General features: G+C 36.1%; 1 protein-coding gene across 1 annotated transcript; it reads right to left on the bottom strand.

Annotated features, from left to right (window-relative positions):
• Positions 1–3,621: 3,621 nt before the first annotated feature.
• Positions 3,622–4,468, bottom strand: LOC106991615 (transcription factor BTF3-like). Its single transcript, XM_042232829.2, has one exon. The coding sequence runs from the start codon at positions 4,350–4,352 to the stop codon at positions 3,867–3,869; it is 486 nt and encodes a 161-aa protein (XP_042088763.1). The 5' UTR covers positions 4,353–4,468; the 3' UTR covers positions 3,622–3,866.
• Between the last annotated feature and the right edge of the window lie 7,912 nt (positions 4,469–12,380).

Here is a 12,380-nt window from a genome sequence, read left to right on the forward strand (position 1 = left end):
CAAATGCCATATCTAATCAATTTAAGAACTACACCTACTTTAAAAAAAATACAAAACCTTTTCTTATCTCCTCTATTTCTACATATCTGATACAAAATGGAACCATCTTTCTTCAGGATATTTGTAATTTGCTTCACTCCATTCTGTTCTTCATCCTCTATTTTGTTCTGCTTTCAAATCAGTTGAATTCAGTTCAGTTCAGTTCAGTCAGTCAATCGTGTCCAACTCTCTACAACTCCATGAACAGCAGCACGCCAGGCCTCCCTGTCCATCACCAACTCCCGCAGTCCACCCAAACCTATGTCCATTGTGTCGGTGATGCTATCCAACCATCTCATCCTTTGTCGTCCCCTTCTCCTCCTGCCCTCAATCTTTCCCAGCATCAGGGTCTTTTCAAATGAGTCAGCTCATCGCATCAGGTGACCAAAGTATTGGAGTTTCAGTTTCAACATCAGTTCTTCCAATGAACACCCAAGGCTGATCTCCCTTAGGATGGACTGGTTAAATCTCCTTGCAGTCCAAGGTATCTCAAGAGTCTTCTCCAACACCACAGTTCAAAACCATGAATTCCTTGGCACTCAGCTTTCTTTATAGTCCAACTCTCATATTCATACATAACCACTGGAAAAACCATAGCCTTGACTAGATGGACATTTGTTGACAAAATAATGTGTCTGCTTTTTAATATGCTGTCTAGGTTGGTCACAACTTTCCTTCCAAGGAGTAAGCATCTTTTAATTTCTAATTGTAGATGGCTGCAATCACCATCTGCAGTGATTTTGGGGCCCCAAAAAATAAAGTCAGTTATTCTTCTAAAATTAGTCAGATAATGCGGCTGATCCACTTAAAAACCTCAAGTGGCTCCAGAGTTTGTTCAGTTAAACTAAGGCCCATGCAGTGATCTCAACTTCTCCCACTCTCCCTCAATTTCACTGTTCTCCAACTTCACTCCAGGCTCACTCCCACCAGATATACACTGTGTATTGGCTCTCCCCCTTCTACCTGGAATGCCTTCCTTAAGATATCAACATTCTCTGCTCTTTACTTTTTTCAGGTCTTTGCTCAATGTCTGGCTGGACCAGAGTCAAAGATACTGCTGCCAGCAGTTGCTAAAGTGGTAAGGACAGATTTTAATCAGTAATATACTATGATAATAGAGAATGGAGTGCAGTGTGAACTGAACTCAGCTTTGATTTGTATAGAGCTGACTGAGCACTTCAAAAGCAGAATGGGGGCAGAGATGATGGCGGGGTGAGAGGGGCCTCAATAGAGTCAGGGAAGTTAAAATTTACAAGAAATTGGAAGGAAGCCACAGTCCATGTGAAACTTATCTGTGTTTGCTAACTGACACTTACAGAGCATAGGCTCCCACCCTGTCTCTCACAAAGACTGGAAAGCAGGGTCACATTCTTTAGGTCTTGGTTGGAAGGAATAGTAAATTTTTTTTTTTCCATAACCATGAGTTTTCTTAGGCAGGCACTTGAAGAGAGGCTAGAGTCACCCAAGGGAAGAGGCCTTGAGAATATTAGTAGCTATGTTAGTGTTTTGTTTAAGCCTTTAGAGGCCAAGGTCGGGGCTTAGTCAAAAAGGGGACTCAGAGGAACCTAGCTAAATGTTGGTGAATAAGGTAATCTTGCTATCAGTACTCTTTTTAGCCTAGGGATGATTATTATCCATTACTGAAGCAAGATACTTCTAAATATCCTAATGCCTAAAATATCTACCTGGAAACTCAAGAAATGGGAAATCACTGGACTCACCTCATTTTTTTTTTCTTTTTGAGCCACTCATGGATCACTGTCCTCAAGTTTCAGATGTGTTTGAAATTATTACTTTGTATACTGTGCTTTTGTGTATGTTTCAGGGGAGAGACTAAATTCAGTTTCGGTTAGTCTATTTTACTCGTTGTTCTTAACTCTCTTCCAGGTAATATTATTATAACTGGTTCCACATTCTCTTGATTTGGTATTTGAGTGATATATTTTTCCACCTTTTTTTTTCATTCCTGTACATCTACATATTTAAAATTGGTTTCTTGTAGACAATGTAGAGCAGTTACATATTTTCCCCCAATCTTAAAATCATTGCCATTTAATGGCATGTTAATCTTTGTTGGTATTATTGAATATCAATTTATCAGTTTTTTTCTGGTCATTTTCCACTTACTACATGAATTCTGTGCACTTGTTAATTTTTTTTTTCTACCTGGTTTTGAATTGGTGAATTTTTAATCAATGATTTCATTTCATCTCTATTATAGGATTATTAGTTACACCACTGCCTAAATTTTTTGGTTATTGCTCTAGGAATTACAATACGCATCTTTAGTGTATTACTGCCTAACTTTAAAAGGACATTGTACTCCTTATTCACAATATGGGAAACTGACATTTTTAATTTCTGTCTCTGAACGTTTCATGGTGTTATCATATCATTTTTATTTATATTCATTAAAAACATTTTACTATTTACAGTTTAAAAAATTAAATATTATTTCCAGAAATTAAGGAGAGGAAAAAAGTCTTTTATATTTACCTTCATTTTAATCACTTTTAAAATCTTAATTCTTTGTGTAGATCTGAATATCTGATATCCGATTTATTCTGCCCGAATAATGGATTTTTACATATACATTATGCAAACCTGCTGAAAAATCTGTTAGATTTATCTGTCAGAAAAACATGCATTTCACTTTCATTTAAAATAACTAATATACTTTATTTTTTATATCAGGTATATATTTCAAAAACAATTGCAAAGATACTACAATAAGTTCTTATATATCTCACACCTGGTTTATTCTTATTAACAAATTAATTAGTGTAACATATTTGGTACAACTAAGAACCAAATATCAATACAATATTACTAGATAAATTCCATGGTTTATTCATATTGTCTTAATTTTTACCTAGTCTTTTTTTCTGTTTCAGGATTCAAAGTAGAATATCCAAAGTATCACATTGCATTTTGTTGCCATGCCTCCTCGGTTATGACTTGGTTTTTTTCATATTTTTCTTCTTTTTGGTCACCTTGAAAGTTTGAAGGAATACTGTTGTTTTTTTGTTTTTTGTTTTTGTTTCTGTTTTTGTTTTTGCCTCTGGAAGATGTAAAAGACTTTTATTTCATAATAAGAATATACATATCATGAAGTATATATTACATATCTTTATTTAAGATTATGTGTGTATATATATACACACATATGTGTGTGTGAAATATGAAGAACAGGTGGCAAGAATACACAGAAGAACTGTACAAAAAGATCTTCACGACCAAGATAATCACGATGGTGTGATCACTCACCGAGAGCCAGACACCTGTATATATATATATATATATATACATATATATATATATACACACACACACAGACATATATATGTAATGAAGTAAGTACTCTGGATCTTTAAAATTAGTTTAAGTGTTTGAATATGAAATGGAATGTCTTTATTAATTTTGACAAACTGATAATTATATATAGTATAGTTGACAGAGCACATATTAAACTCAATAGAATAATATATGTGAGTAATATCATTTGTATTTATTTATTTTTGATATGAATTTATTTTATTTTATTTTATTTATTTTTATTTATTTTTTTTACTAGGCAAAGAATTTTATTTATCTTTGTCTCAAACTTTATTCTTAGGCTTCTTCAGCTTCATTAGCTGCAAAGAATGAATTGTATATAAGCAAAAACTGAAAAGAGCTGCAGTGTCCAGGGGCTTAGGCTTAAAAATATTAGAGATCTAGATTTTATCAGATCCATAAACAAAATTTTAAAAAGCAGTCATAATATAAAATAGCAGCTCCCAGATAAATCTTCTTGAAGATTTATCTTCTTCAGAAGTTAACTCAGTTCAGTTTGCTTCATTCTTGGAAGCCTCATCAAAATTCTCCACAAGATCTGGAACTTCATCATCATCCTCCTCTCCAGTGGCAAGTGGTGCTTTTCCATCCACTGATTGTTTGGGCAGAGCTTCAGCCAGTCTTAAACTGGTGAGACTGTCGGCACCAAGCTGGTTTAAGATGCTGGGGAGCATTTCTGTCAGTTGCTTTGTCTCAGCATGGCCCGTAATGGTGAAAGTGTTTGCTGCCAGAGATGCCTGAACTTTAGGGTTGTTAAAGTGGATCACTGTTCCTTGATTTGTGAACATATTCACCTCTTCAATACCAGAGATATTGTTTACCCCTAACTTCTTTAAAGAGAACTGAAGTTTTTTGTCATCTGCTGTGGCTGTTCTATGAACCACCTTCTTCATTCTGCGAGCAGTTCCTTTCCCACCAATGCGCACTTGTGCCTGCAGTTTGGCGAGTTTCTCCTGGTTCATGATAGTTTCTTTCATCTTGTTGGAGCAGAAATGGGGCCGCGCGGGGGACTAGGGTTGGTGCTCAGGTGGTCTCGGGCAGACCAGCTGAGGTTAGGCGCACACACGCGGGGACGCAAGATGGCAGCTAGAGCTGAATTTATTTTAATTGGAAGTTAATTACTTTACAATATTATATTGGTTTTGTCATACATCAACATGAATCTGCCACAGGTATACATGTGTTCCCCATCCTGAACGCCCTCCATCCTCCCTCCTCATCCATCCCTCTGGGTCATCCCAGTGCACCATCCCCAAGCATCCAGTATCATGCATCGAACCTGGACTGGCAATTTGTTTCATGCATGATATTATACATGTTTCAATGCCATTTTCCCAAATAATCTCACCCTCTCCCTCTCCTTCTCCCACAGAGTCCAAAAGACTGTTCTATACCTCTGTGTCTCTTTTGCTGTCTTGCATACAGGGTTATAGTTACCATCTTTCTAAATTCCATATATATGTGTTAGTATACTGTATTGGTGTTTTTCTTTTTGGCTTACTTCATTCTGTATAATACACTCCAGTTTCATCCACCTCATTAGAACTGATTCAAATATATTCTTTTAAATGGCTGAATAATACTCCATTGTATTTATGTACCACAGCTTTCTTATCCATTCATCTGCTGATGGACATCTACTCTTGAGTACCTTGGACAGCAAGAGTAAGAAGCAGAAGATATGAAGAACAGGTGGCAAGAATACACAGAAGAACTGTACAAAAAGATCTTCACGACCAAGATAATCACGATGGTGTGATCACTCACCTAGAGCCAGACACCTGGAATGTGAAGTCAAGTGGGCCTTAGGAAGCACCACTATGAACAAAGCCAGTGGATGTGATGGAATTCCAGCTGAGCTATTTCAAGTCCTAAAAGATAATGCTGTGAAACTGCTGCACTCAATATGCCAGTAAATTTGGAATCTCGACTGTGGCCACAGGACTGGAAAAGTTCAGGTTTCATCCCAACCCCAAAGAAAAACAATGCCAAAGAATGTTTTAACGACCACACAATTTCACTCATCTTACCCACTAGCAAAGTAATACTCAAAATTTTCCAAGCAATTCTTCAATAGTACGTGAACCGAGAACTTTCAGATATTCAAACTGGATTTAGAAAAGACAGAGGAAACAGAGATCAAATTTCAAACATTCATTGGATCACAGAAAAAGCAAGAGAATTCCAGAAAAATATCTATGTCTGCTCCATTGACTATGCTAAAGCCTTCGACCGTGTGGATCACAACAAACTGTGGAAAATTCTTCAAGAGATGGGAATGCCAGACCACCTTACCTGTCTCCTGAGAAATTTTTATGCAGATCAAGAAGCAACAGTTAGAACAGGTCATGGAGCAACAAACTGGTTCCAAATTGAGAAAAGAATATGTCACAGCAGTATATTGTCACCCTGTATATTTAACTTATATGTAGGGTACATCATGTAAAATGCCAGGCTGGATGAAGCACAAGATGGACTCAAGATTGCTGGGAGAAATATAAACAACATCAAGTATGCAGATGACACTACCATTCCAGCAGAAAGTGAAGAGGAACTAAAGAGCCTCTTGATGAAAGTGAAAGATGAGAGTGAAAAAGCTGGATTAAAACTCAACATTGAAAAACTAAGATCATGGAATCTGGTCTCATCACTTCATGGCAAATAGATGGGGGAACAATGTGAACTGTGACAGACTTTATTGACTTTAGCTCCAAAATCACTGCAGATGGTGACTACAGCCATGAAATTAGAAGACATTCATTGCTTGGAAAAAATCTTTGACCAAGCTAAACAGCATATTAAAAAGCAGAGACATTACTTTGCCAACAAATATCCATCTAGTCAAAGCTATGGCTTTCCAGTAGTCACATATGGATGTGAGTGTTGGACCATAAAGAAGGCTGAGCACCAAAGAATTGGTGCTTTTGAGCTGTGTTGCTGGAGAAGACTTTTGAGAGTACCCTGAACAGCAAGGAGATCAAATCAGGCAATCCCAGAGGAAATCAGTCTTGAATATTCACTGGAAGGACTTATGCTGAAGCTGAAGCTCTCAAGAGTCTCTTGATGAGAGTGAAAGAAAGGAGTGAAAAAGCTGGCTTAAAACTCAATATTCAAAAAACTAATAGCATGGCATTTGGTCCCATCACTTCATTGCAAATAGATGAGGAAATGATGGAAACTGTGACAGACTTTATTTTGGGGGCTGCAAAATCACTGCAGATGGTGACTACAGCCATGAAATTAAAAGATGCTTCTTGGAAGAAAAGTTATGACCAATCTAGACAGCATATTAAAAAGCAGAGACATTACTTTGCCAACAAATGTCCATCTAATCAAAGCTAGAGTTTTCCTGGTGGTCGTGTATGGATATGAGATTTGAACTGTAAAGAAAGCTGAGCGCTGAAGTATTGATGCTTTTGAAGCATTGTGTTGGAGAAGATGCTTGAGAGTCCCTTGGACTCCAAGGAGATACAACCAGTCAATCCTAAAGGAAATCATTCCTGAATATTCATTGGAAGGACTGATGCTGAACCTGAAACTCCAATACTTTGGCTACATGATGCAAAGAACTGGCTCATTGGAAAAGACCCTGATGCTGGGAAAGATTGAATGCAGGAGGAGAAAGAGACAACAGAGGATGAAATGGTTGGGTGGCATCATTGACCTGATAGATATGAGTTTGAGCAAGCTCCTGGAGTTGATGATGGACAGGGAAGCCTGGCGTGCAGTAGTCCATCCATGGAGCCATGAAGAGTATTACATGATTGAGTGGATGAACTGGTGCTGTTTCCTGAACTGACCTAATGAACATGGTACTCACCCATACCTAATCTCCAACATAACACTAAGGTACTATGTAGTAGACAAGAGCTCACTAGCCCAGTTCCCTACTTAGTCAACACCCCATGGTATTTCTATGATACCAATTCTAACAGAAGCTAGATTACAATGAAGAATGGGAATGTGGATAAAATAACGTCAGTTATTAGAACCACAATTTCCTCTGAGTCACCAACTTCCTATTTCACTCTTCATATTTCCCATTGAAATGTTCAGTTCCACTTCTTTTTTTAACATAATGTCCCAGGTAAAGAAATTTACTACCTCTAAGGGAAATTACCTGGGGAAGTCATGGTATGTGCTGAAAGATGTCTGACCACTAGGGAACTACTTTCCAAATTGTGTTAATAAAATTATAAATATGAAAAGCAGAAAGCCATAGACCCAGAAGTTTGATTTTGTATAGTAACATCATCAAAGTTATCTCTGGTTATATAATATACTGTACTACCAGTTAAATTTTAAACATTTGCTGAACAAACATACAATGCAAGATATTACCTTCTCACTCAAACATCCCTCTCATTTCTATGCAAAATTTCAGGTTTTTTTAGTGTCCTTCGTCCTAAATTTTGTTCCAAACTAAACACAAGGTGCAGCACATTTCACATTTGGTATGTTATTTTTTTTAATAGATATATGATTATTATATTATAAAATATTGAGATATTCAATAGGTTAATAGTAGTTATAGTTTTTTTACTATCATGTAATTTTCAAAGCATATTCATTTTTTTTCTTTTTTGATTCTCACATTTAAAAAAGTGAAATCTAGGCAGTGAGAGACTCCTAGGGGATACTAGGCTGAATTCCCTGGGGAAAGACTTCTGTTAGCTTGCTAGAGGTCTAAGCCTAGCTGCCTGGAATAAACAAAACTTGTTATTCTCCTTTCCTTTTCCCATTAAAGGGTCACTAGGTGAGCTCTTATTTATAGCGGAGAATGGCTCCAAGAAGTTGAGCAGAAGGTTATAGTGGTGTTTGTTTGTAACCTTAGCTGAGGGTTTCACATTTTACTCTTGAAGAAACAGAGACACACACAGAGGGAGACAGAGTGGGAAGGGGGGAAGAGATTGATTTCTTGCATTATTTTTCCCTACCTATATTCTCCTACCAAAAAATTGCATTACTTTTCCCTTGAACTATATTCTCATTTGATGCAGATATTAATCAATGCTTCATTTTTATAAATTCAATCAATTCTTATATTTGCTTTTTAAGCGAGTGTTTTTGTATTGTGACTGACTTACGTGTGTTACTAATTGATGCAGTGAATAACCTGCCAGAAACCATTTATATAATATACATGCCAGGGAAGCCAGAAATTTTCTTACTAAAGAAAATCTGAATAATTGTTAACACTTTAATATTTATTGGTTTACATAATACTTGAATGAAAACCCAGTATGTAAATGAGTGTGTGCCTCTTATACACAAATAAACACACACATATATATATACATACACATACACTCATGTGTACAGATATGCATATATATAAATGCATATTTTGTGCCAATTTAAAGCCCTGAAACAATAATCATATTTTATCTTTTAGTTTACTAAATTCATTATGCATTATTGCACTTCTAATTTCTAGTGTTCATGTATGGATGTGAGAGTTGGACTGTGAAGAAAGCTGAGCGCTGAAGAACTTATGCTTTTGAACTGTAGTGTTGGAGAAGACTCTTGAGAGTCCCCTGGACTGCAAAGAGATCCAACTATTCCATTCTAAAGGAGATCAGTCCTGGGTGTTCTTTGGAAGGAATGATGCTAAAGCTGAAACTCCAGTACTTTGGCCACCTCATGCAAAGAGTTGACTCATTGGAAAAGACTCTGATGCTGGGAGGGATTGGGGGCAGGAGGAGGGGACGACGGAGGATGAGATGGCTGGATGGCATCACCAACTTGATGGAAGTGAGTTTGAGTGAACTCCGGGATTTGGTGATGGACAGGGAGGCCTGGCGTGCTGCAATTCATGGGGTCGCAAAGAGTCGGACATGACTGAGGGACTGAACTGAACTGAACTGGCTGAATCCTAAAATATTCAAAATCAATGAAATATAAATAAGCAAATGAATATCCAGCAACTCAACTTAGCAGTCAAGAGTTGGATACCATTGAATGTCAGTGGAATGTCATTCCCTTAATATCTGAAAATGTCCTACTCTTTGAGCCTGTGTCACAAGTGGACAATGCTATACATGGAAAATTCAATCGCAGATAAGAAGTTTGACAAAAGAAAGCATAATGATTCACCTACCACTGGTATATTCTTGATAGTTTTTTAATATACGCATGTAACTTACGAAACATGTTACAGACACCTGGAGGATAGGGAAGCCTGGCATGCTGCAGCCCATGGAGTCTCAAGAAGTCAGATAAGACTTAGTGACTGAACAGTACATGCCTGACACATAATTGTTGCTCAGTAAATTATACTGAGGGAGGAGGATTTCACAGCAGGTGTGGATGATCAGGCCACTCAAGATAGCTGTTTTTTTGCTTTCTGTACATCTCCTGCTTAACCAGTTTCTGCTTCACCTATACCCTACTCACAGGATGACCATCCTATACTTTCTCCAAGAGGGGTAAGGGAAGGGTGCCCCTCTACTGATTTCCTTGGTAGCTGATAAGTCAACCTGACTTAACTCCTCCTAAAAGTGGCACTCTACCTTTCCACCTGGGAGCAAAGAATGCTGCAATGTCCTGCCTGCCATGCATTGCATCCAGAGGGCTAGTTCCCCAAACTTTACTTCAGATGTGTAAGATTCCCCATCCATTAAACCATTGTCTCTGTTGATGACTCCAGGCTTTTTCTTCTGTCTTAAAGCTGGGAAAGTGTAGGCATTGTAAACCCATAGTTTGTAGTCCCCAAAAGAAAACAGGACTTTGAGTCAGATGGGGGTAAAATCTAAGTTTCATTGGTTACCAATTATACAACTTTGAACAATTTATTTAACCCATCTAATATCTTGCTTTTTCTTCTGGAAAATAATATTAATAATATCCTTCTCACAGATTTATTATGGAAATTAAATATTGAATATAAGCCATTATAACTCTAGGTCATAAATTCCTTCTTCTATCATTATCATCAACATCATCAGTAATTTTTACCTTTAGTTTTTTTTATTAAATATAATCAGAAATCAGCTAACAATGAAGGATACCAAAGTTAAGATATCTAAAAAAGACATTATTGGAAAGCAAGATCAAGTTTTCATGCCAGAGTAAGAAATATGGCATGATAAGTATATAATTAAATCAAAGAGATCAAAAAATACAGACTAAGAATATGGGTGAACACTACTGAATATGGGTGAACACTGTAGAGAGTAAAATAGGGACTCAATAAACTATAGGCAGTGGCCATTGGGAAACATAAAGGTTACATTTCTAAAGTATGTGTATTAAATACTATGATTCCCTTCTTAGTTCAGGCATATAACTTCAGGTTCTATGGTCTTCTGTGTGCTTCTCAAAATAGCTAAGTGATTTTTAGGCTTGCTAATATAAAATTTAATAAGGGTAGAAAAATTCATTCCAATTAATGAGAAGAAAGGATAATGAAATGAATGAAGACAACTTACTCATTCAATAGTGTTCTCCATTACACATTACAATACTGATACATGAACTCTAGTACTTTATTTTTTTAACCATTTACCATTTATTTATTTATTTATTTATTTTTTACTTTATAATATTGTATTGGTTTTGCCATGCATCAACATGAGATTAAGGTTTGGAAGATGTATGATCATTTTATTAATATTCACATAACTACCACTTCCCTGGTGTCTGTGATGGTAAAGAATCCGCCTGTAATTCGGGATACCCGGGTTCAATCTGTGGGTCAGGAAGATCCCCTGAAGAAGGGAATGGCAATCCACTCTAGTGATTTTGCCTGGGTTGCAAGAATAGTTGCAAGTCCATGAGGTTGCAAAGAGATGGACGCAGCTGAGCTACTAACACACACGTATGAAAATGCCTCACCTACTACTGAAGTATCATGTTAGCCTATTTATATGAAAATGTGACACCTAAATTTTTCAAATGTATATATGTATGATGACATATATAAAAACACTCCTTAAAAATAACTGTACAGCCTGTTCTTTTTATTGACAATACAGATTGAGTAATGCATTGATTTGTGTAGGCTGTTTTCTCTGAACAAAAAGTCACAAGTAGAGTACATACTCTCAGATCTACACTTTGGTTCATAAATTATTTAGATAGTTGTGTGACAGCCTAAAAATGTCCATCGTTCTAATCAGTCATGATCAGACCTCTTAGAGTTAATCCCTGCAACATGACTTTTGTCATGTATTCATATGAAAACTTTAGCGCTGAGCCAGGCACTATATAGATGTATGACTAAGGGAGAAATGTGCCCACAAACTAGGAAAATAGTTCAAATCATTCAAAAGAATTTTTTTTTTCCTTTTTCTGTATATCTTCCTTTTGAAAGTATAAGCTGTATAATGGTTATCTTTAACTGTCCCTATGTACCTTGATTCTGATTTACATATAATGGAAGGTGATATTTAACTGGAGAATTCAGTCTATTCAAAACCCACATTTCTTCTCAGGGAGAGCATTAAGTCCCATACAAAGTGACATGATTATTTTCATTAAATACAGGTAATTATATCTATAAACATGCTTCCTTTCTGTTAATAAAAGGATATTAGAGTCTTAAAAGAACCCAAGACCATTATTTTTAATAAATGCAGCACACTGCAATGATGTATTTATAGATTTATTAATGATTATATTAATAATAAAATTTTAAAAGATTTGTTCAAATCACACAAAATATTAAAATAAATCATCTTAATATCCACTTTTATAAACTAGAAAAAGAATCATATAAAGTTTTTGCAACATTTGAAATGGAAAGAATCACTAAATAAAGCTGAATCATTTGACTCTTTACCAGATTAGAAACATACTTTTTAATTCAGGGAATATTAAACAGTAGTATTTCAAACACCATATTTATTTCTCAATGGAAAACTATACCAAGTCGAAATGTTATTAATTGTATAGGATAATATGTTGATACTAAAAAAAAAAAACAACTTGGGTTGCCACAATGAAAGAAAATGAAGTTGCAGCTACTTCTTTATAGTGAGTTTACATCTTCTTTCACAGTATTG

The sequence above is a fragment of the Ovis aries genome, chromosome 15, assembly GCF_016772045.2.
Source record: "Ovis aries strain OAR_USU_Benz2616 breed Rambouillet chromosome 15, ARS-UI_Ramb_v3.0, whole genome shotgun sequence".
Lineage (NCBI taxonomy): Eukaryota > Metazoa > Chordata > Mammalia > Artiodactyla > Bovidae > Ovis > Ovis aries.

Coding starts and splice junctions, on each gene's coding strand:
- LOC106991615 (XM_042232829.2), bottom strand. CDS start 4,352: ATGAAAGAAACTATCATGAACCAGGAGAAACTCGCCAAACTGCAGGCA.